General features: G+C 42.1%; 1 protein-coding gene and 1 pseudogene across 2 annotated transcripts in view; both read left to right on the forward strand.

The window, feature by feature from the left end:
- Positions 1–22587, forward strand: part of Dtd1 (D-aminoacyl-tRNA deacylase 1) — a 136080-nt gene extending 113493 nt beyond the window's left edge. For both annotated transcript variants that reach the window (XM_040746429.1, XM_040746430.1), the window contains one exon: positions 22077–22587. In XM_040746429.1, coding sequence (XP_040602363.1) covers positions 22077–22084 — 8 coding nt within the window. In that variant the 3' untranslated portion in view covers positions 22085–22587. The remainder of the gene's footprint in view (positions 1–22076) is intronic.
- LOC101832891 lies at positions 38–13799 on the forward strand (annotated as a pseudogene).
- Positions 22588–23005: the final 418 nt, after the last annotated feature.

Below are 23005 nucleotides of genomic sequence, written 5' to 3' on the forward strand. Positions count from 1 at the left end.
CCCTATGTTGTAGGGAAAAGGAATGAATCAAGGTGAGATGTCTGCTAAGGTAGCGTTCTTCTTTGAACATTCATTCATTCATGGCATCCTTGGATGTGCTGCTTCCCAGCATGGTGAAGGTCAGTGCTCCAAGAATGTGTTGTAGTCATCAAAATGTGTGCAGGAGGCTACACAAAGGCTAAGGGATGCCCCAGTGGACAGTGTGTGTCCCTCCTGCATTGTCTGTGCCAGCCACAGTGCCTGGGCCTGGCTAGCATCTGTGTGCTCTCCTGCTGTCAGCCCCATCTCTGTCTTTCCTTACCACCCTGTCTGCCATTGCCACTCTTACTCTCAACAAGCCCAGTGGCCAGTGTACTCTGAAGTAGTCTTCTGCCACTATTTCCTGGTTCGTATTTTACCATATTCCTTTCATATTGCATGGCACTGCCATTTATTTGTCTATTGTATCAAGAGAGTGTCCTGCTATGTAATTTTGGTTGGCTTCAAACCCAACTATGTAGACTAGACTGTTTTCATACTCACAGCAATATTTCTGCCTCTGTCCCCCAAGCACTGAGGCTCCAGAGTTGTACCACCATGCCCAGGTGGCGTGGCTTGTTCTTCACTGTTCCATGTCCAAGACTGTGGAGTTCACTGTAGCATTAAGTTCATCTTCCAGCGGCCCCAGTGGCCTTCTATCTCAGTTTCCTCATCAGATATATTATCAAAGCCCCTTATTTAATGAATACTTGACCAAATAATGGGGTACAGGTATGAAGAATCCATGGCCTGACCTTACAAAGTTCACACATTCATGAAGAAAAATGGAAACAGTTGTGTCACAGCAAAGTGCATTATGGAATGGACAGAACGGAGTGTGGGGGTAGAGAGAACTCTAGAAGTTGACCTTGAAGGATATATATAATGGGGAGGTAAAGGACAAGAGCAGGGAATAGCTACCAAGGCAAGAGAGAGAAGTGTGTGTTAGTTTTGGTCACTATAACAAACAAATAAACCAACAAACAAAAACTATTTTGAAAAGGCTTATTTTGGCTCACAGTTTTGGAGGTTTCAACCAATGATTTATTGACCCTATTGATTTTTGAGCATTTGGCAAAGCCATATATCATAGTAGGCACATATGGTGATGCAACGCTGTTTACCTCATGGCCAGGAAGCACAAAGAGGAGAGAGGAGTGGAAGCGAAGGCTGAGATTCCATGGTTTCCTTTAGGAGCACACCTGAAACAATCTGAAGATGTCCTCCCAGGCCCACGTCTGAAAAATTCCACTGCCTCTCAATAGTGCCATGGTACAGACAGACCAAGCCTTGATCATGTGAGTCTTTGGAGGATTCTTCAGATCCAGTCTACAGGAAGGTGCCAGCATTTTATTGGAGGAATTGAAATGACCAAGATAGATACCTTTGGAGAAGAGGGAGATTAACTGAGGAGTTGTATACCAGTGGGGAGAGCGTAGAGCTTCTTGAAGTTGGGGATGTGTTTTATAACTCTCAGGAATCTGAACTTCATCATGGGGTAATGATAAACCTCTGAAAAGTTTTAGTGTGCAAGTGACATAGTCAGGCATAACATAAAAATACCCTCCAGTTCTGGAGAGCAAGACTGGACGTAGATAGGCCAGTTTGGAGGAACTGTAGAAATCCAAAGAAATAGTGGGATTAGAGGAGAAAGGTGGGGCTGGAAGATGTCAAGATCTGTGTCTGTGGTTCTGGGGCTGAGACGAGATCTTGGGCATGCACTTCGGGGCCTTCATCTTATACACCAGTTAAACCATATGTGAATACAGGGTTGTTCTGAAGATACCAAGCTGCAAGAGGAGCGGCTGCAGGCAAGGCCTTCTCGTCCCTTCTGAAGGCGGTTTCTATAGGATGTGAACTTTGAGAATGTCTATGTACAGATGCTGAGATACACTAGTAATAGTTGGATGCAGTAGTATCCACTCTCAACAGATAGAGGAATGAATGAAGGCTCAGGAAGACTGGGCCTCTGACACTTTGGGAGGCTGTGAAGGAATCCTCCTGCCTTTGACTTCTCTTATACCCTACCTATAGCACTATGGTTTTTTCCCCCAGTGTACCTATGGGAAGATAGTGGGGCAATAGTAGCCGGTCTTGATTGACTTACCGCACACATTCATGTATGAGTGAAGTGTGAGTCAGAGAAAGGTCACATCACATTACACCTTATTGGTCACAATCACTAACTCATCAGTTTTTCATTTTGATGCTCAGGCCTAAGGCCGTTGGTTTTTATTCATGAACTGAAAAAATACATGATGTGGGTTAATTATATACAAAATGTGATATTTGGTTTTGAATTAATATTAAGTGTTCATGAGTATGTGACTTACATATTACATAAAATTTCCATTCCTACTCCTTCTAAAACTTGATGTTTTTTCCTACCAGCAGTCAGTTTTGTCATATAAATACTGCTGATGTTATTGGTTAACAGTCTATTTAGAAGTGAGAATTGTCACACATGCAGACAGGGCACAGAGGAGAAAGGATGAAGAGGGATGATGGAGAGGAGACCTTTGCCTGGCAGAGGGCAAAACAGTACTCAGGGTATTGGGTAGCCAGTGGAAAGAGCAGAGGGCCAGCCTGATGCAAAGAAAGCCAGAGATCAACCTCATGTTTGAATAGAAAGTGTAGCAAGAAGACAGTTAGGCTTAAGACACTAACAAGAGGAAGACCATGCCTCGTACTGGAAACCTAGCTAGCTACTCAATGCTAGTGAGGTCATGGTTATTGGAGAAGACTCTACAACCTCTAATTTACTATACCAGCATAGTCCCTAACAACAATCTATAAACATTTGTCCTTACACCCACAGATAAGTGTAGTCTCTACCCCTCCTCAAGGAAACTTCTCTTTGCAATAGACAGAGACCATTACAGAAAAATCACAACCAATCAAAATGCAGAATTGTGGAGCCCACTTCCAACAGTGTTATCTACAGAACACTTCCACACTTAAGGCTCAGGGAACTTTGAGGGAGAGGGGGTGGAGAGATTGTAGGAGGCAGAGGACCAAGAAGTTTGCTGTGAGGTAGTGTCTCCCATTAGAGTTGTGTGTAGTTTTTGCTCTTTTGGCTTTTTGAGGGTTTCACCACCCAGCTCCCAAATAAATCACACATGGAGTCTTATTATTGCGTATGAATACCCGGCCTTAGTTTGACTTGCTGCTAGCCATCTTTTCTTAACTTAAATCAACCCATCTACCTGTTCCCTCTGGGATTTTATCTTTCTTAGTTCTGTATATCTTACTTTCCTTCTTACTCTGTGGCTGGTCCCTGATGTCCTTCTCTCCTTGTTCTCTTTGCTCTTCTCTCCTTCATTGTTTCTCCTTCTATTTATCCTCTCTGCCTACCAGCCCTGCCTATCCTTGCCTGCCTCTCTATTGGCCGTTCAACTCTTTATTAGGACCCTCAGGTATTTTAGACAGGCAAAGAATCACAGCTTCACAGAGTTAAACAAATGCAGCATAAACAAAAGTCACACACCTTAAAATAATATCCTACTATACATGAGAAGCTACACCTATAAAGTCTCATGAATATGATTGCCCAAACATGAGCTGAACAAGGATGACACCAATGGACATGCCAAAGTGGTCAGCGGGTGGGGGAGCCCACAAGGCACAACCCTACACAGAGAACTATAGGCAATTGAGAAAAGATGGGAGTGGCGTAGGTGGTCTTTTCCGGGGAAGATCACACTAATCGGTTATCCAGTGGCAAATGGTCAGCACTGAAAACACACAGACAAGTAACATCATATGGCTAAACAGGTTATATTTAGGAATATGTATGTATACATATATGTATGCAATAACAATTAATGGAAAAATAGGTCATGAATCTGAAGGAGAAAGGGAAGGGGTATATGGGAAGGTTTGGAGAGAGGAAAGGGAAGGGAGAAATGTAATTGTATTATAATCTCAAACAAACAGAATAGAAGGCATGGTTAGGCCTCAGGTCTATGATACTCTTAGTGCAGCGGCATAGATAATGATCATGGGATTAGGTTCAAATATTACATATAATTTATTTTGGGGAGAAGTCACTTACAGAAGAAGCAGATGGCTGCCACAGGTTCCTGCTCTAAGGATCCGCACAGGCTGCTCCCTGTGACTCATCTGGACACGAGAGAGCCACCTGCCCAGACCCCAGACCTAAGCTCACTCCCCATCAAGTCCTCACCTGTGACCACGCCCAAATGGGCATGGCCAGCGATACAGGTGCCGGCGGGTGTGTGTGTGTGTGTGTGTGTGTGTGTGTGTGTGTGTGTGTGTGTGTATCTCACTACACCTTAGAAGCAGGAATACAGCACTGGGATTTATCCAGGACTTCTTCTCATCCTGCTGGTGGCTTCTTTATGTAATTTATGCCTCCTTGGTGTTTCTTCCCTTAAAACAAGCAGGACCACTTCCTGCAGCTGTTTCAGAACAAGGACAGATGGAGTTACAGTGTCAGCATGCATGCTGCAGTCAGTGCAGGAAGGAGAGACACTAGTCTAGACCCCAGGGTCTGTGCATAGTCCTTCCAGGTTCACACAGAAGAAAGCATTCGAAAGATGGATTGCACCCACTGACGGGTCAGAAGGACCCAGTCCATCAGGCTCAGTTGTGCTGGGAAAGCAATTAACTTGGTTCAGAAGTGGACACTAGCTTGGGTTCTCCAGCCATGGACCCAGGAACTGTGGGCAGCCACCCACATTCTCTTAACATTTGTGGACACTGTCTTTTCTCTTGACTTTTGTTATACTATAAACTATAGCTTTTTTTTTTTTCTGGAGAATTAGGACTTCAGCTACAAGTTTAATACAAGTTAAATGTTTGAACTCCCATGATGAAAATGGTGGGAGAGGGATAAAAACATGAGCACTCGTCTCAAAGAACCAAACCTAGATTATCAACCTAAATACACATGCTTTGCACACGTGTATACACATGCTATGCACACACATGCATATGCATTCTGTGCACATAAGTGTATACACATGCTGTGCATAGAAACATATATACACTTGTCTGTGCACACATGTCTATACACATGCTGTGCACACAAACATACACACATGCCATACACAGAAATCTCTAGACACATGCCTGTGTACACAATAAATGACTGTCCACAGGTTAGAATATGCTTTGTGTTTTCAAACATCATGGACAATTATAATGCCAGATAACTGATAGCTCTGCATTATATTATTGACTTATCAGCAAATTTGCAAATGCAATGGCTTGAATTTTATTTTATATCTTAAAGTCCTTGTTTTACTTATTGAAGTATAAAAGAATTTGGTTACTTTTTAAATCATCACAAAGCAGAACAATTCAACAGCTTCTATTTGCTTTGGATTTGGCCTCAAAATGATTATTCTAAAAGATAATTTTTGGAGAACTTTATATGTGAGCAGCGTGTCTATATCAGTCCCACCCTCCTTCCTATCTCCAACTCCAGTGTCCCCCTCTTTCCCAAACTCAGTCTCATCTTTAATTATTGCTGTTGCATGCATATACTTACAAAGATCACTGAATCCATTTAGATGATTGCATGTACATGTCCAGGGCTGACCATTTGGGTTTGGGCAGCCTATGTTATCCCTGGAGGGGATGAATTCTCCCTCTCTTAGCAACCATTAGCCATCTGTAGCCCTTCATCTAGGGGTTGGACCATGTGGAATTTACCTTGTCCACATTGGTATGTCAACTGATACTGTTATTATACCACTATTGTTTGGACAAACATATTGTTGATATTTCATGGTGATTTATGTGTCATGTCCAGGGGTTACTATCTAACTGCAAGTGTCTTAGTTCTCTGGTTCTTAACAATCCTTCCTCTCCCTCTTCCATGATTTTCCCTGAGTCTCAGGTGTAGGGGTTGCCTTAGAGATATATCAGTTGGGGTTAGATACCCCACAGTCACTTGTCCTCTGGAATTTGGTCAGTTGTGGATCTTTGTAGTAGTCTTCATCTGTTGCAAAAGGAAGCTTCCTTGATGAGGCGTGAGAGCTACCCTAACTGTGGGTATAAGAATCAGTATTTAGAATACAGTTAGAATTTAGATTGGTTTAGGAAAGTGGCAGTAGTAGGGTTTATGATCTCTCCAGCCATGGTGGTGGCTAGGTTTACAGAACCAGGGATGAATTCCCTCAGGTCCAACTAGAAATGCCACCACCATCGTAGTGGAGTGGATACAGTGCCAGTTCAGTCATTGTCGTGGTTCATAGGTTTTCACCAGGGTAGGACTACTGAGTGCTTTTTTCCCTTGGTGCAGAGAAAGGGGGGAGAGAAGGAGGGAGGGAGGGAGGGAGGGAGGGAGAGAGAGAGAGAGAGAGAGAGAGAGAGAGAGAGAGAGAGAGAGAGAGAGAGAGGGGGGGGAGGAGGCTTCCTGATAGATCAGCTCCAGCTTTGTGTGTGAAGTGTAGTGTGTGGTGTCTTTAGCAATAGAATCTTATCTTCAAATTCTTGAAGATAACCAAGGATAGTGGCAGTAGCCATTTTGTTTGGGGAGCCTCTCATATTCCACTTGTAATTGGGATGAGAGGCAGCTGCAACAGAGCCTGGCAGGAAGAGTCCCTTTGTGCCTGCATGCTGGAGGCCTCTGAGTCACCATTCAGCCAAGAACCAGTGAGGGGCTGGGTGTGCTCCCCTCGGGGAACTTAGTCACATTTCTGGATTTGAAGACTTTGAAGGGGCCAGACTAAAGGACAGGTGCTACTACAATTGCACGTTTAGGTTCTGTGTTGTCACTTTGAAGAAATTTGTCATCTCAATAGGCCCCAAACCACCCTCAGACGTTTTAGATGCTGGTGAGAGCTGAAGAAGCGTGGCAGGTGGTGACCTTGCATTTGTTTTGTTGCATGGAGCAGCCTCTCCAGAGCTGCAGTTTTCTTTTGCTTTTCTTAAAAGGAGAAAGAGCCCTGGGGAGCCCATGGGGCCAGGGGAACTGCTTTGAATTTTCAAGGCTTGAGAGGGAAAAGGGAAAGGCAAAGAAAATATAATGAGAAACTCATATCATTGGCTCCATTTTTCTTTGAAAATGATTAAATACCCTTCTTGGTCGGTAGGATATTCCCAGGGTGGGGCATTTCTCTGTTACATTGCAAATGTTCCTTTATAGTTCATCAAACAGACATAAAAATGCTAAAAGTAACGTTCATTCTGTGCGCAGTCTCATTTCTTCAGGTTCCTCACCTCACTCCTCAGGATGAGAGGATTTGTGGCGAGGCTCCCTGTTTAACAGGCTGGCGTTAAGGGCAGCCTGGCCTGGAAGACATCCTTTGCTTCTGTGTCCCTATTACTTCGTTTGAGTATTTACTTGGCTGCTGTAATTAGGGTGAGAGAAGAACTCCTGACCAGCACCCCACATTTTGTCCTCCAGTGTCAACAACACACTCAAAAACAAACAAGGGGAATGTTTGGGAAACTGCCATCTGTTTGCTTTTCCAACTTGACCTTTCAGCTGCCTTGGTGGAGTGTTCTTCCTAATGAGAGCAGTAGTTGAGCATTGCGCACATGTATGGATGTGTACATATGCATGTGCGTGTGTGTTTGCTCTAGAGTGTACAATATGCACTTTACATGTCTCTGATTCTACTTTTAAACAGTACCATACTAAGTTACCTGCACAACAGTGTATCTCCCCAGTGCTTCCCTCCTTGTGGAATTACTGCCATTGCCCCGCCTACACATGGTATGATCGCTGGTGCATTGTTTTTTTTATTGTTTCCTGAGTGGTTATTTTAAAAATGAATTAAGGCTAAGAAAATATTGTTTGCCTTCATTTCCATGATTATGGCTTTTCCTGTGAACTCGGGTTTTCAAACTATTTCATGTTCCCTCTGTCTGAGGAATTGCTTTCCATATTTTTTTGAAGCACATATTTGAGGAAATCTTTAGTTTTGTCTTTTGTTTTTGAAGGATAATTTTGCTGGTCTAGAATTCAATAGTAAATGTTTTATTTTTCTCATTTTAAATTTCTTTTCAAATGTACTTTTAGTTTTAAAGTACATATAGCAGTTGTAAATGTTTATGTTATGTAGTGTGACCTTTCAATATATGTATACATGTATCAGATACACTGGCATATCTGCCACCAAAGGCACATATTGTTTTGTTGCTGTTTGGAACATTCAAAATCTTCTGCACTAGCTATCAGGAAGAATACTCTTGTTTGTTGTCATTTGTAGTGATCCTACTGTATGCATGGTACAACAGTGCTAGTTACTCTAGTTCAACATATTCTTATCAAACTGCATCCCTGTGCCCATTTACTACCTGCTAGTTTAGGGGAAGCAGAGGGAAAAGGGCTCTAGAAAAAGGTACCTGTTAGAATTGTCGTTCAGGCAAGAGATTTATTAATGCTGCAGGTAAAGTGTGAAGTAAGAATCTTCAGTTCCCCAGGTGCAATGCCATATCTACTCATCAAGGTTTCTGAGGGAGGGGGTAGTCCTGTGCTGCAAGGATGCAGGCTTAGTTAATATGTAACCTGTGTCACCTGACCACAGTCAGGTTGTCTCTGGATTCCTAGGCAACAGGAAATTTGGCTCTTGTGAGAATTACGTGGCCTCTCAGCTCTTTGCTGCTGATGTGAGAGGATTGGGGCTGATCTGTGAGGCTCTTCACACTAGCATCCAGGGGACTAGTACTAACACCATCCCCCTGCTTCCTTTCCCCGCACTCTTCCCAGATTCCAGTCTCGTTAAATCTCTTCTCTTCCTTTGTCTTCTCCATCTAAGAACATGCAACATTTGCCCTTTTATATAAGACTCATTCCTCTTAAATAATGTCTGTTGCTTCCATTCATGTTGTTGCGAATGAAACAGTTTCATTCTTTATTGAATGGGTGTTAAATATTCTATTGTGTATGTAAAATGCACAAATACACTTTGAAAATCCATTTATCTATTGATAGTCACCCAGGTTGATTTCATTTCCTGACTATTGTGAATAGTGTGTTAATAAACATATTAATGTAGCTGTATCTTTGGACTACTAATCACAGTTCTTGCAGATATATTCCTGGTAGTAGTATTGCTAGATCATATGGTGATTTTATTTCTAGTTTTCTGAGAAGCTTTTATACTGCTTCCTATAATGGCTGTTTTAATTTACATTCCCATAAAAAGTATGCCAGATTTCCTGTTTCTCTACACCTTCACCAGCATTATTATCATTGTGGTTCTTATATTTCTCTGATGATTGGTAATGATGAGTTTTTCATGTGCTTACTGGCTATTTGGATGTGTTAGTTCTTTGGGAAATGTCTATTTAGGTAACTTGCCCATTTAAAAATCACATTGTTATTTTTTAAGTCATTTGTCTGAATTTGTTTTATATCCTAAAAATCATTTCTTGCCTCAGAGTTTACAAATACTCGCCCCCCCCCTTTCTAGGTTGTCTCTGCACTCTGTTGAATGCAGTATTCTGTATAAAGCTTTTATATGTGATCTCATTTATCATGTGTTGCTTTTGTTGCCTATGATCTTGCAATTATATCCAAATGTTTTACCCCATGATGTCCTGAAGTATCTTCTCATAATTCTATAGTTTCAGGACTTACATTTAAATCTTTGATTCATATTGAGTTTATCAAAGAATTTCCTGTCTTCAATATGTCCTCATTGTTAAAGAAAGAAGTGTTTATAAATGCATGTTTTTAATTCTTGGTTCTCTAGTCTGTTCCATTGGTTTATTTAATGTACATGTGTGCCATGTTGTCTGGGGAACTATCACCTTGTAGTATATATTGAGGTCAGGTATTATAACCCCTTTGTTCTTTTTCCTTAGAATTGTTTTGACTATTTGATTCTATACAGTTTTGGGAAGTTTGATTTTTGTATATCTATGAGGGATGATTTTTAAGTCCCACAGTCTTTAAAAAATTCAAACACTTTAAAAGTGCCAAGTGTCTTTAAAATATCTAGTCTCTTAACTGTGGGCTCCCATCAAATAATAAAAGAGACTACTACTACTACTACTACTACTACTACTACTACTACTACTACTACTACTACTACTACTACTAAACCATTTAAAATACATTAAATACATCCTTACCCCAAAAGGGAAAAAAACCAGGGTATACAAACAATTACATTTAAACAAAACCAAATTTCAACAGTGTAACAAGCCCAGTGTCTGACATCTGGAACTCACTCATAATCGTCTGGGTTCTAAAGAACTTTGGTCACTCCCACTCACTAGCTCTGCTATCCACAGCATACACAATTTGTCTCATACAGGCTCCATTCCACATCTGCTGTTGTCATCCACCCCATGGTGGTCATCTTATGGTCCTAGCATCTCAAATATGCTGGGGCTGTAACTGAGGCTGCATCTTCATTAATGGCCTCACTCAGGCACTCTGACCCTACCATATGGTGCTTCAGTTTCTTTATCTGAGCCCTCCAGTTCTGGGACCTCCACTGCAATTTAGGCTGTACTTTCACTATTATGGCACTTTATTAGCATTGGATTTCTCCATGACAGTCTCCCACTGCTGTTATTGTGCTTATTACAAGATAAGTTGGCAAATAGCTGGCGTTGTAATTCTTGGGCCTTGGATGTCAAGGTTCCCTAGACCATAACAGCAGCTATTGATATAAGCTCCTAGGCCTAGGATGTCTGAAACTGTTCATTCTCAAGGCCTGGCTGATCTTTGGGACTCATCCAATGATAAGGACCTGCAGTTTCTCTTCTCTGCATCTCACAGCTTTTTACCCTTCTCCAGCCTCAGCTCTTTGGAATCTTACACTCTCTTTATTTTCAGTTTCTCTTGTTACTGTCTAGCTGCTTTCTATAACCCTTGGCCCCCCTGTCTTTGCTATGACTGCTGTCATGGCTGGCACTACTGTGCAGTAGCTACCATTTCATTTTGGTTTTTTCCACAATGCATTTCTGTTGCTACAATACTGATGTCACAGCCACTGCTTTTGCAGTCTCTGCTGCAATTGTCTGCTGCTGCCTCTTCCTACTGTTGCTATTCTTGTTGTACCCTCATTCTGCTGTTACTGCCATTGTTGCTGTGTTTTTCACGTTACTAGTTGAGTCTACTCAACTAGCGATTATCAAAAGTAGGCAAGAAAAGATCACTCAAGGGCAATGAGTGTTAGATGATGCCTGGAGACAGAAAGAGTAAGCTGTCAAGGAATACAGACCATGGAATGCTTGTTACTTGTACCAACTTGAAGAGTCTGATTTATTGGTTCATTTGGCATCAGAAGATGAAAAGTAATATGGCATGCAGGAAAATATGCAAAAGGAAATGTTTCTTTGAGGAGATATTACTCTGCTTACAATAGATCGAAGTATTAGCATCCAAGATGTTCTTATGATGGCAACATGGAATCTCCAAGAAAAACACAGAGAAGGAGAAAGATATCTGATCAGAAGAGGTACTGGAAATCCCCATCTCCTGGAAGAAGCCCAGGACCAGCAGTAACTGAGGTCCACTTGGGATGGACCTACTATAACAGGAGGAAAGATGACCTGGATCCTCTCCTCACTGGCACTGGGGGAGAGAACCTTCCTCCCTCACAGTTCAGGATAATGCAGGAACAGATTACAGATAGAGTCAGCTTAGCAGACCAGAGGATGAGCAGAGAGACCCTAAGGAAGATGATGAACAGTGAGGTCACCAAAAAAGTCAGCATCTCCAAGTTGTTTTATTATTCAATAGCTTCTTCAAGAAAATGCAGTTCAAGAAAGAGGACTGTCTTCCAGATCTGTTCTGCACTAGTTGCTGCTTGACTTGTCACCCAAGCTTATGCAGCTTTAGTGACAATTACCAATTCAAAAATCCCAGAAATTGGAGAATAGTCCCCCTGAGACTAATTTTTAATCTTCAGAAAGGATATTAAAGAAATGATTAATGAATGTGTCTGAGTACCTCAAATTTTGTTGCACATCTTACTAAACAAGATGTGGCTTATGAAGTTCTATAAACAGAGGTGCTCACTGTGCTCCTGGGAAGACCAGCCGGTGACAGTGTTGAAGTAGCCATTGGTTTGCTCAAAGACTGCAGCCTCAAATGAACACAAATGTCACCAGGGGAATCAGTGCTAGTTTTGAATTCCTTCAAAACATTCTACACGAGTCTCAAACTGACAAGGAAGTCAGCATATGATTGAAGTTATGCTTTCTCTACGTAAAGATGGATTTGAGGGCCACCCATTTATTTTAGAAGGACTTGATTCAGTTCACCCATGTGCTCACTTTGGAGGGTGGCTATAATCCAGAAGATATTCTTAATATTTTCAAGATATTCCAATCTTGTGGCGAATGAAAAGAAGTACAAGCTTTTAAGGAGGAAATTTTGTTTTTTTTTTTTTTCTTTTCAAAATATTTTATTTTAGATCACTCAAAAAAGACTTTCAATACCCTTGGGTCTTTTTTGTGGTCTTTTATTTTTCTTTTTTCTCTTTTTTATTAACTAAGACAATTTAATGCTTAAAAGACAAGGAATATTTTGCAATCAGATTTCAGGATATGTGTGTGTATAGACACACACACACACACATACGCACACCCCAGTTTAGCATATCAGAGGATAAACAGAGTCCCTAAAGAAAATGATCAATGGTGAAGCCACTCACTAACAAATTCAACATCTCCAATAACAGTTTTATTATCCACTAGATACATTTATTTATTATATGATATACAATAAATGTATGGTGCATTTACGTATAAAATACATTTTAATATATTAATATATATTTCTGATCAGGGGAGGGGAGGAAGGGATGGCATTGCCTGTAGTTCAGGAACTGTTTGGCTTTTCTATTCCTAGTAAGGAGGCTTTCTGGTAAGAAGGAAAATTCTTAATGAAGGGGATCATGATTCAAACAAAGACCAGGATGGTGGTAGTAGTGAAAAGGAAGAAGATGATGAGGGACAAAAAGTGACTACTCATGACAAACCTGAAATTCATTTCATCGCATTTTGTCATATGACTTGTTACTCAAGTTTAGAGTTTGAAGAAGGCATTCACAAACAGCTGACAAAGGGATTTCCATAAAAGTCCCAACAAGAACTCTGCAATATGATGCTTGATTGTTGTGCCAACAGAGGACTTAGGAGAGTCTTTTTAGGCTCATTAGCAGGGTGATTTTGCATGCCGATAAAGGAACACATGGAATAATTTGAAAGGATATTCAAAGAACATGATGAAACTGCACATCACTTAGAAACAAGTAAATTGAGGAATGTTGCTAAGATGTTTGCTCACCTTTTCCATGTTGATTTATTTCCAGCAAGTGTTCTGGAATTTATGAAAGTGAAGAAGCCACTATGTCACCTTGCAGAATTTTTGTCAAAATATTTTTCCAGGAACTGTGTAAACTAAGTGCAAGATTAAAAGATGAGATCCCATAGCCTTTCTTTGAAGGCTTGTTACCTCAAGACAATCCAAGGAACATTTGCTTTGCCTTGCCACCAACTTTCATACTTCCATATGCCTTAGAGCACTGACTCTCAACCTTCCCAATGCTGTGACTCTTTAATGTTGTGGTGATCCCCAGCCATACAATTATTTTGCTACTGTTATGCAGGACATCTGCTATGAGATTCCCAAAGGAGTTGTGGTCCAAAGGTTGAGAATCACTGCCTGAGAGGGATTGTGTGAGTATCTCAGGGATACACCAAAAATCATCATATCCCAGAAATCAGATGCTTAGCATCTGCCCTTTGTCTTCAGGGTTGTCCTCTTGGGGGTTGGATTCCTGTTGAGAGAAGCCTTCCCGCCAGCCTGCTTCCAGAGCCGCATCAGTCCCAAATAAACACACAGGAGGCTATATTAATTATGAAGCTGTTGGCCTTGCTTGTTTCTTACTGGCTAGCTCTGACTTAAGTATTTATCCCATAATTGTTAATCTAAGTATTTCTCTTACCGGAGAAGTTTCCGGGCTTCTTATCCCTATGGCGGTTACATCTTGACTCTCTGTGTTTCTCCTACCCAGATTCCTCTTGGACTCCTAGTCCCACCTATCTTGCTTTCCCTATTGGCCAACAGTGCTTTATTGACATAACACAGGACTTCCCCCATCAGATTCCTCTGATGTCAATTCTTGGGGGCAAGCTCTGTGGGATGGGAGTGTCAGTCACAATTGTGGACTTTCCCATGCTTTAGGCTTGACTTGAGCTTGTGTTAGACAAGTGCTCAATGTTCATTGGCCCTGTCTTCACTCTGACAGCTTCCTTTCTTTGTGAATCAGGGGCTTCTGCTGTGCACACTTAAGCTTTGTGGGGTATGGTTCTCTTACCCTGACATTTCTCAAATGGTATCCCCTAGGGTGTTCTAGCTGAATGGCGCAGGGGTCTCCCAAGTACACTGGGAGTTATGGGAAGCACCCACAGCACAGAGATCTGCACAGGCAAAGAACCATGCTTAGTTCCTCCCGGACTTCCTAACTATTAATCATTGTGCTGGAAGGATGCAGCTGTTGGCATCAGGTACACTGTTGGAATGCCAGTGTTCTCAGTGATGGGTGACTCCAGGGCTTGATCCCCCACTGACCTCAGGCTTATGGCTGTCACAGCCCAGCTGTCAGTTGATGAGCTCTGATTCCATCTGTGGATGGCAGAGTTGTGTGCTTCACACCACACATGATGTCTCTGCTCTACAGCTTCTCAGTGCCAGGCCTTCCTGCTGTACCCATCTGTCCCCAAGCCAGGCCTGCCTGCTGCCCACATCTGTCCCCATGCAGGCCTGCCTGCTGTCCACATCTGTCCCCATGCAGGCCTTCCTGCTGTCCACATCTATGCCCAGAACTGTCTTTTGCTCTGGGGCTAGGGCTGGTCAAATTCAGACTGCCTGACTCGTGGATTGCTCACTGTTCTCAGACCCCCAGAGTGGGTCAGTTTTGAACAACAGGTCCCCTCCCAAGATGGTGGGCAGCCTTTCTTGCTCCCTAGTCATGCAGACAGACAAAATGGAACTCCAGTTCATTCCTGTCCTATGAGTGGGAGAAATGTCTCACCAAACCCACCACTATATTTAAGGCTTCTGAGTATGAGGGGCTTGTTTTAAGGGTAGGGCTGCCCCTCTCTTTCCACTTTAGACCCCTAGGCTAGCTTTGAGATGAGGGTGGTGTGTCCTCCCGCCCCACTGGGCAACTGTCCATCAGGAGAGTTCCACTTTGGCTTTTTGGAAAGGACACTGCCTGACTCTGTGAACCATTCTCTCACTGCCTTTGGGAATTTCCAAACCTCTTCTCTTTTCTCTCTCTGCAATAGGCAATTCCTTCTTAAATAGATATTACACCTTAAGTGGGCCACAAAGAGAGGCTGCCTCTAATCTTCCATTTTACCAGAAGTTAGGTATTAGGTCCTAGCCGTTGGCTTTTTGAAACAGGGTCTTACTATGTAGACCAGACTGGCCTTGAAGTCTCTAAGTCACCTGGACTGAACTTGAACTCATGAGTCTCTGTTTCCAAAGGGCTGAGATTGTACTAGTGCACCATCATTCCTTGCCAAATTTCAACTATTTTCATTTGATAGACCTGAGTCCCCTTGGCAGTTCATTGGAGGGCTCACTGGAATCTCTAAGAGTGCTAATAGGTAGGGTGAACACCTCATTGACAACATCAGGTTTCCCAGAAGGTTTTTGCAAAGAACAGTCCTACTCTCTGGGTAAATGATGCCAGTGAGCTTCCCAGCTGTGACATGAAATTAGTAAATAAATAAAAGCTGGGGTTTTGTTTTGAATAGTGAGTTTGAGAACACCTGTGCGTCCCATATGTTCTAAGTTTAGAACTCGCATCTTGTAGTTACATAAATGGCCTGAAGCTGGAAACGGCTTAGCTAAAAGTCAGCAAATGGCACATCTTGTGGGTTCTTCCTTTTTTTGAGAGGGTATTGTTCTTTAGTCCAAGGGAGTCTGAAACTTGCTATGTAGCCCAGGCTGGTCTCAAACACAAAGCAATCCTCCATTCTCAGCCTCCCAAGTACTTGGAATGCCGATCTGAGCCACCACATCTAGCTGAGAATCTCTGTTTGAACAGGCCGTTGAAGTATTCCTAGCTTCCAGTCCTGTACTGGCTCACTGAAGATGTTTCTCACTCCTTGGTATTTGAAGGCAGTAAAAAAAGAGAGCCACTTACACACCTGGAGGAAGTTTGTAATTGGAAATGATGTCAGTTGTGGTGCTGTTATAGCCTACCAATATATAGCACCATCATTTCCTGTTACTTCTAGATGATGGCCAACAACCAGTTCCTAAGTTTTTCTATAATTGGGTTGAGGAAAACGAAGTGGAATGTTCTTACAAACAGAGAGCTACATCCACTGGCCAGTCCCATGGTGGTGGGCAGAGGCTTTCAGCTGGGATGTGTCTGCTGCTTGCTAGAGACTCTGGGCTTTGTTGAGAGCATGTCACTCATGGCATTAATGTTGACATATGATTGTGCCCATTGGGACCTCCAGTTATAGCAAAGTCAACTCTGAAGACACACTTTGCTCCTAGACCTTCAAGACAAATGCTTTGTAGAGTCCTTCTGACTCGAAGCAAAAACCTCTAAGAAGTTTAGTAGGGAATCAAAATCATAAATACGTTTTCTCTTTTAGAACCTATTTTGAAATACAATTTTATTACAAAAATTCTTTTAGTACATTTCAGAAATGCTCAACTGTTTGAAGAAGAAGGTGGGGGGAGGAGGAGGAGGAGGAGGAAGAAGATGAAGAAGCAGCAGCAGCCTGCCAGCTTGTCATTCCAAGACACCTGTTACTGGCCTGACTCTTTGCAGCATTTCCCCAAACAGATCATTCTGTGTCTTTTAAATCTTATTTTAAGGCCTCAGGACTACTCAGTACACAGTGTCAGCTGCTTCATTTCCCTTTAAAGAGTGTCGTGAATGTTTAAGTCATTTATTCTTCTAAAGTAAACTTTATATTTAATCATAAAGTTATCCCCAAGAATTTAAAATATTATAGAGTTCTTAAAGTTAATCTAGAAAGGAAGGGAAAACTAATTTAAGCAGAATCTTAAAACTCAAGTTCAAAAAGCCAAAGTGCGGTTCCAGAGTGTGCTAGGAGGGTGACTTCTCTGGAGGTCAGTGAGGGGAGCAGTCTCAGAGTCTCCCTCATTGGTGCTGTAGCTGAGGAAGGAGACTCTGAGAGACCTGGGTCCTTGGGTTTGGGGTGTCACCTTCAGGATTGAACAAAAAAATGGGTTGTTTTTCTTTTTTGGTTTTCTGAGACAGGGTTTCTCTGTATTGTTTTGGAGCCTGTCTTGAAACTCGCTAGATAGACCAGCCTGGCCTCGAACTCACAGAGATCTGCCTGACTGTGCCACCAATGCCTGGCCTGGGTTATTTTCTTTTATTGACTAAAACCTGGAAACAGTGAGGTTCTGAGAATGGCATGGTGTGTTTTCACCTGCTGGGCTTTTAGCTGCTAGTTCAGGGATGCAGGACTGTAAGAGGGGAACCTTACAGTGTAAGTGAGACTTGAGGGAAGAAGTCAGTTCTTGGCATGTTTCTAGACAAACCAAAGAGCACAGACTAGCTGTGTCTCTAGCTAGTTCTTCTTTCCTTTTCTTTTTCCTTTCCTTTCCTTCTCTTCTCTTCTCTTCTCTTCTCTTCTCCTTTCCTTTCTTTTTATTCTATGTATCTTTTACATCATGTATCTTGTTCATTTCCCTGTCCTTTGAATCTGTCCTCTGCCCCTGCACCCCCCCCCAATAAAACAAAATTTAAGAGAAAAGGGACAAATGAAAAATCTCGTCATAGAAGCTTCATGTATCTTTGCTTGCAAGTGTTCACTGCAGAGTCATTGGTCTGGTTTGAGGCCTCTGGTTTCTACTACACTATCTTGGATATCCTATTGTTAATCTGTGTTGTGAAAATCCTACAGCTTTGGACCTGTGGTTCAGGTCCCTCCACTGTTCTGGCAGATCATAGATGGAGTGGATATTGAGGCAGGCCAAGTCATAACTCTTTCTGGTCTGAGCAGCCGCAGGGCGGTCCACCTGCCAGTTCTACCCTGGGCTCACCACCCTGGTGAGCTCTCCAGCATTGCCCTGGCTAATTCACCTCTTGCAGCAATGAGTGAGGAGTGGGCCAGTTCTGCTTTCCTGCCCTCAGGGCTGGCACCCCATGCCTGCACCATCAGGGCCAGCTCTATTGTGTTGCCCCAGAGAGGTACAGGGGCCTCTCCTGAGTGTTGGAGATGGTGAGGGGCAGGGACAGCCATCCCATTCTTATGGCCCATGGCCAGCTCCTTCACCTGTCTCAGGCATTTTGTGGGTAGGGGTGGAGGGCCAGGGACAGCTCTCCTGCTCTTATGACCACAGGGCCAGCTCTCCCAGCTGCCTCAGTCTTAATGGCTTTTCTTATGCGTACTCAGGGACCTCCATAGCAAACTTAACTCCTTGAGGCATCTGTTCATGGACAGCATTGAAGATATCAGGAAGCATACCCACAGAGCGGTGCCACCTCATAGTGTTGCTAATAGGATCTTAGGCTTTCCCTAAAGTCATCCAGCTAGCATTTAGTTGTGAGGGAATAGAAGCTTTGGAATTTAGTTCAACTTCTGGATGAGAAATACTCTAATCGTGAAGTGTGGCAGATTGTCCACTGGGTATTATTGTACCCTCAAAATCACAAAGGGAAACATGAGACACTTGTTTATATTTTTATGGGATCACAGTGTATAGCCCAGGCTGGCCTGGAGCTCACTATGAAGCCAGGGCTGACCTCTAGAAATGCCCATAGAAACCCCCTGAATCGTTCTTCCTGCCTTGTGTGTTGGGGTTATAGACGGGAACCACCACAGTTGGTTTAGGAAATTCCATATATAATTAAAGCCTTTTTCGTGTAATTCACATCATTGTCTTATAACTTAAAGCTCACCTGGACATTTTATGTCAAAAGACAGCTATCTTTTGTGTGGTATTAAAATTATCCCAAGAACAAGTGCTTGTGCTTGTCCCCAGCTCCCCAACTCCCAGTGTTAAAAGTGCTTGTACCTCTTTTTCAAAGAATTTATCCCACGTTTTGTGAGCATAGAATTATGATATATAGATTTTATTTAATTTGTATCTAATTTAATTAACTTCTTTCAGACAGGAGTCTGAAAGACCGTGATGATCACAAGTGCATGCTTGTCCTGCCTCAGCCTCCGAAGCGCTGGTGTCACAGGCCTGTGCCGCCACGCCTGCCTCCATATTGTTTTATGTTCTTTCTGTCTGCAGGGTCTGCACAGATACTTGCATTTTTAGCCCTTATATTGATAAGGATTAACTCGATTAAAATTATTGTTTGGCTAACTTACAATTCAAACACCCTGATTTGAAGTCTCAATTGTTGATGTGTTGTATTTATTTCCAGGTTATTATATCATCTATACTTTATATGCTGTTTAGTTTTATGGCAATTTGACACAGTCTAGAACAGTGGTTCTCAACCTGTGGGTTATAACCATTGGAAAACACATATTTCCAATGGTCTTAGGGACCCCCAACCATACCTGCTATTTCATAACTATAATTTTGCTACTGAGTGATTTCTCAGTCCCTGAAATTATCAAAAATATGTGGTTTCTGATGATCACATCCCACAGGTTGAGAATTGCTGGTCTAGAGTCATTTGAGAGATGGGAACTTCAGTTGAGAAAATGTTTCTATAAGATCAGGCTGCAGGCAAGCCTGTAGAGCATTTTCTTAGTTAGTGATTGGTATGGGCAGGCCCAGTCCATTGTGGGTGGGCCCGGCCCTGTCTGATGGTTCTGGGTTGTGAAAGAAAAGCAGGAGGTTGGGCAAGCCACAGAAAGCAAGCTAGTAAGCGGCACTCCTGCATGTTTTATTACAGCAGTAGTAACCCCGACTAAGATGTTTTTGCTGTCAGATTTTTAATATGATATTTTCATTAGTTCTTTGAGAATTTCTCTCCTACATACAATGTATTTTAATTATATTCAACCTCAATTCCTCCCGTAACTGAACTGTCTCCACAGCTCCTCCCAACTTCATGCTCTCTCTCTCTCTCTCTCTCTCTCTCTCTCTCTCTCTCTCTCTCTCTCTCTCTCTCTCTCTCTCTCTCAGAAGCCACTGAGTCCAATTTGTGCTGCTTACATATTCATGAGTTTGGGGCCACCCATTGAAGCATGGCCAACTGACTAAGGGCCATACCCTTAAAGAAAAATATATTCTTTCTCCTCCAGAAGCTACCAACTGCTAATAGCTCTTCTGTTAGGGATGGGGCCTCACAAGCCTTTTCCTCCTCTGTGCTAGAATGATGACTGGCTTGATCTTTGCGGGTGCTGTGAGTTCATGAGTGCCATGGTTCTGTCATGTTCAGAAGACACTGTTTCACTCTGGTCTTCCCTAACCAGACTCTTCACAATCTTTCCACCTTCTCTTCCACAATGGTCCTTGAGCCTTGTGGATAGAGGGTCTAACATAGGTGTGCCCATTTGTGGCTGAGCTCTCTTCACACACTCATTCTCTGCACTTTGACCAGTTGTTTCTGCTTTAACTGCCAATCACTACACAGGGAAACTTCTCTGATAAGATCTGATAGCTGTACTAATCTATGGGTATAGAGATATAAAATTAAAAAAAATTGATGTTATGTCCATTTATCTTAAAAATAATAGAAGTAGGTTCACTTCTGGGGCTTATGAGTTCCCTAACCATGGCTTGTTGGATGGATTCATAGTACCACGTATGTGTTTCATCCAGTGAAGTGAGCTTTAAAACACAGAGTGGTTCATGTCACTGTTGCATGCATGGGCATATTTTGTCACACTGGTGGTTATTGTAGATTACAGGGTTCACAGCTGGTAGCTTTAAAAAAAAACCCAATAGCCTGTATAATACCTTCCAGGATAAAGAAAGTTAGCCATCAGGGAGGAAGCTTGCTAGTAAGTACCAACTTGATTTCTCCATGCCCTGTGACCAAAGTAAGTGGTATCTTCAGCAACAGTATAATATAATCAAGTTCTGGTGGGCAACCAAAAATAATGGTTTGTATTGTTTTGTGGTTTCTTGAACACCCCTGACTTGAGATAAGGGAAGGCAGGGTAAGGAGTAGGTTAGGGAGGGGTAAGTCATACTAAATTTGTCTGAAAATCCATCTGGAAACCTATCATTTTATAATATTCAAATATACACACATATATTTCATATACATACTCGTGTGTATGTGTGTGTGTGTATGTGTGTGTGTGTGTGTATGTGTTCATATAAAAAAGTTTAATTGGAGTTACCTTACATCAGGAATAATGTTCCTCCCATAAGCCATAGTTTGCCAAATAAAGAAGCCCAATGCCAGGTTTATTGGTTTTATTGGTGTTTTAATTTATTTTCTGTCATTTTCCACTTGAAATCTCACTGGTTTCTGTTTCTCTCTTTGTTATTCTCCCAATTAGATTTGTTTTGAGGATTTTTCTACCTTTGTCATTTTCCTTTCTTAAAGTAGAAACTCAGACTATAGATTACCACCCCCCCACCCAGTATAAATACTAAATGCTATGAATTTCTTCCTTGGTGAATATTGCAGTTTTAGTATGTTGTGCTTTCTTTTTTTATTTACTTCAAAATACATTCTCATTTACCTTGAGAGTTCTCTTCAATGCAAAAGCAATTTAGAAGTATGTGCAGATTTGGGCATGGTGGTTCAAATCTGTAATCCTAGGAGACTGTGGTAGGAAAATTGCTGCAAGCTCAGGGCTAGCCTCAGACTACTGTAGTGAGTTCTAGGTCAGCCTGGGCTATAGACTGAGATCCTGTCTCAAAAAATGAATACAAAACAAAATAACACAAAACCCAAAAGCTAATCAACCAGCCAACCAAAGAACTGTGTTCAGCAATTTGATTTAGTATCTTTTTGAGATCAAACATTGAAGTTATTGTGGAGATACTTTGGTGAGAAGGCATTTGGGTTTTACACATTACAAGTTGCTAGATTTTTCATAGTTAAGTGACACAATGTGATCTGTGTCTTTGTGTGAGTTTGAAGTAATGCCTTCAGCTAATTCTTAATGCTTCTGCACCCAGCGGTAGGTTACAAAAGCAGGATTTGCAGTTCGTCTTAGCAATGTCTTTTCTTTGTTCCTTTTAGCAAATTAACCACTGGGCAGACCTGGATCCTGAAAAATTCAAGATGCTGAGCCCCTACACTGCTTAAGAATTCAGGACTCAAATATGAAAAGAAAATCAGAAATAAGACACTGGGAACCTGAATACTCCTGCAGAAAAACACCAAAGGACCATTCCGTATCCTGTAATGCTGTGGTCTGGATGGGTAGTGGGTGTTGTGAGATGGGGGGGATGCTTTTGGTTGGCACATACCTATGCTTCCCCATGGAGAGAGGTCCATTGGTTTTCTTGCTTCCTACCATGTCTTGACTTGCTTTTGGAACAGGCTGGCCCAGCATCATCTGCCCTCAAGTCTGTTGTGGTGTATTCTGTGTCCATGATCAGTCTCCAGCTATCCCTTCTGTCCATGTCATCTCCATCACTGAGTCACAAGACAGGGCTGGTGTTAGGCAACCAACAATAACATATTGTATGAGACTTTGCATCTTGTACATGTTTTTTTTTCTAAAAATAAACAATAATAAAACCATAAATCTCAATGAACTATTTTATTATTAGACAGATTCTGCTGTGTTGGTTTAATGATATTGTCTGTAGAAATGTGATGCATCTGAACACACTCTATTGTATCTATACTTCATTTTAGGTAGGCCTTGTAAGAGTTCTTCTATGTGTGCTTCAGAGGCCCCCAGTTACACAGTGAGAGCTGTCTGGTAATTTATGACTGATGGCATTCTACTTGGAAAATGGTGGCAGGAAGGGGAATGCAGACAGTCCGGGGACCCATCTTCAGAATGGCCAAAGCATTCTGGTTGAGAATAGATGCGTCTGTTCTACCTGGGAAGTGGGGCAAGGTCTCCCACATTGGCTGCACAGAAACCCTTGTCCAGTAGCTACTCTGTGTTTATATCCAAGGCACTACGTATGTCTTGTGAAGAAAGACCACATACT

This window comes from Mesocricetus auratus, unplaced genomic scaffold, assembly GCF_017639785.1.
Source record: "Mesocricetus auratus isolate SY011 unplaced genomic scaffold, BCM_Maur_2.0 Super-Scaffold_100004, whole genome shotgun sequence".
Classification (NCBI taxonomy): domain Eukaryota; kingdom Metazoa; phylum Chordata; class Mammalia; order Rodentia; family Cricetidae; genus Mesocricetus; species Mesocricetus auratus.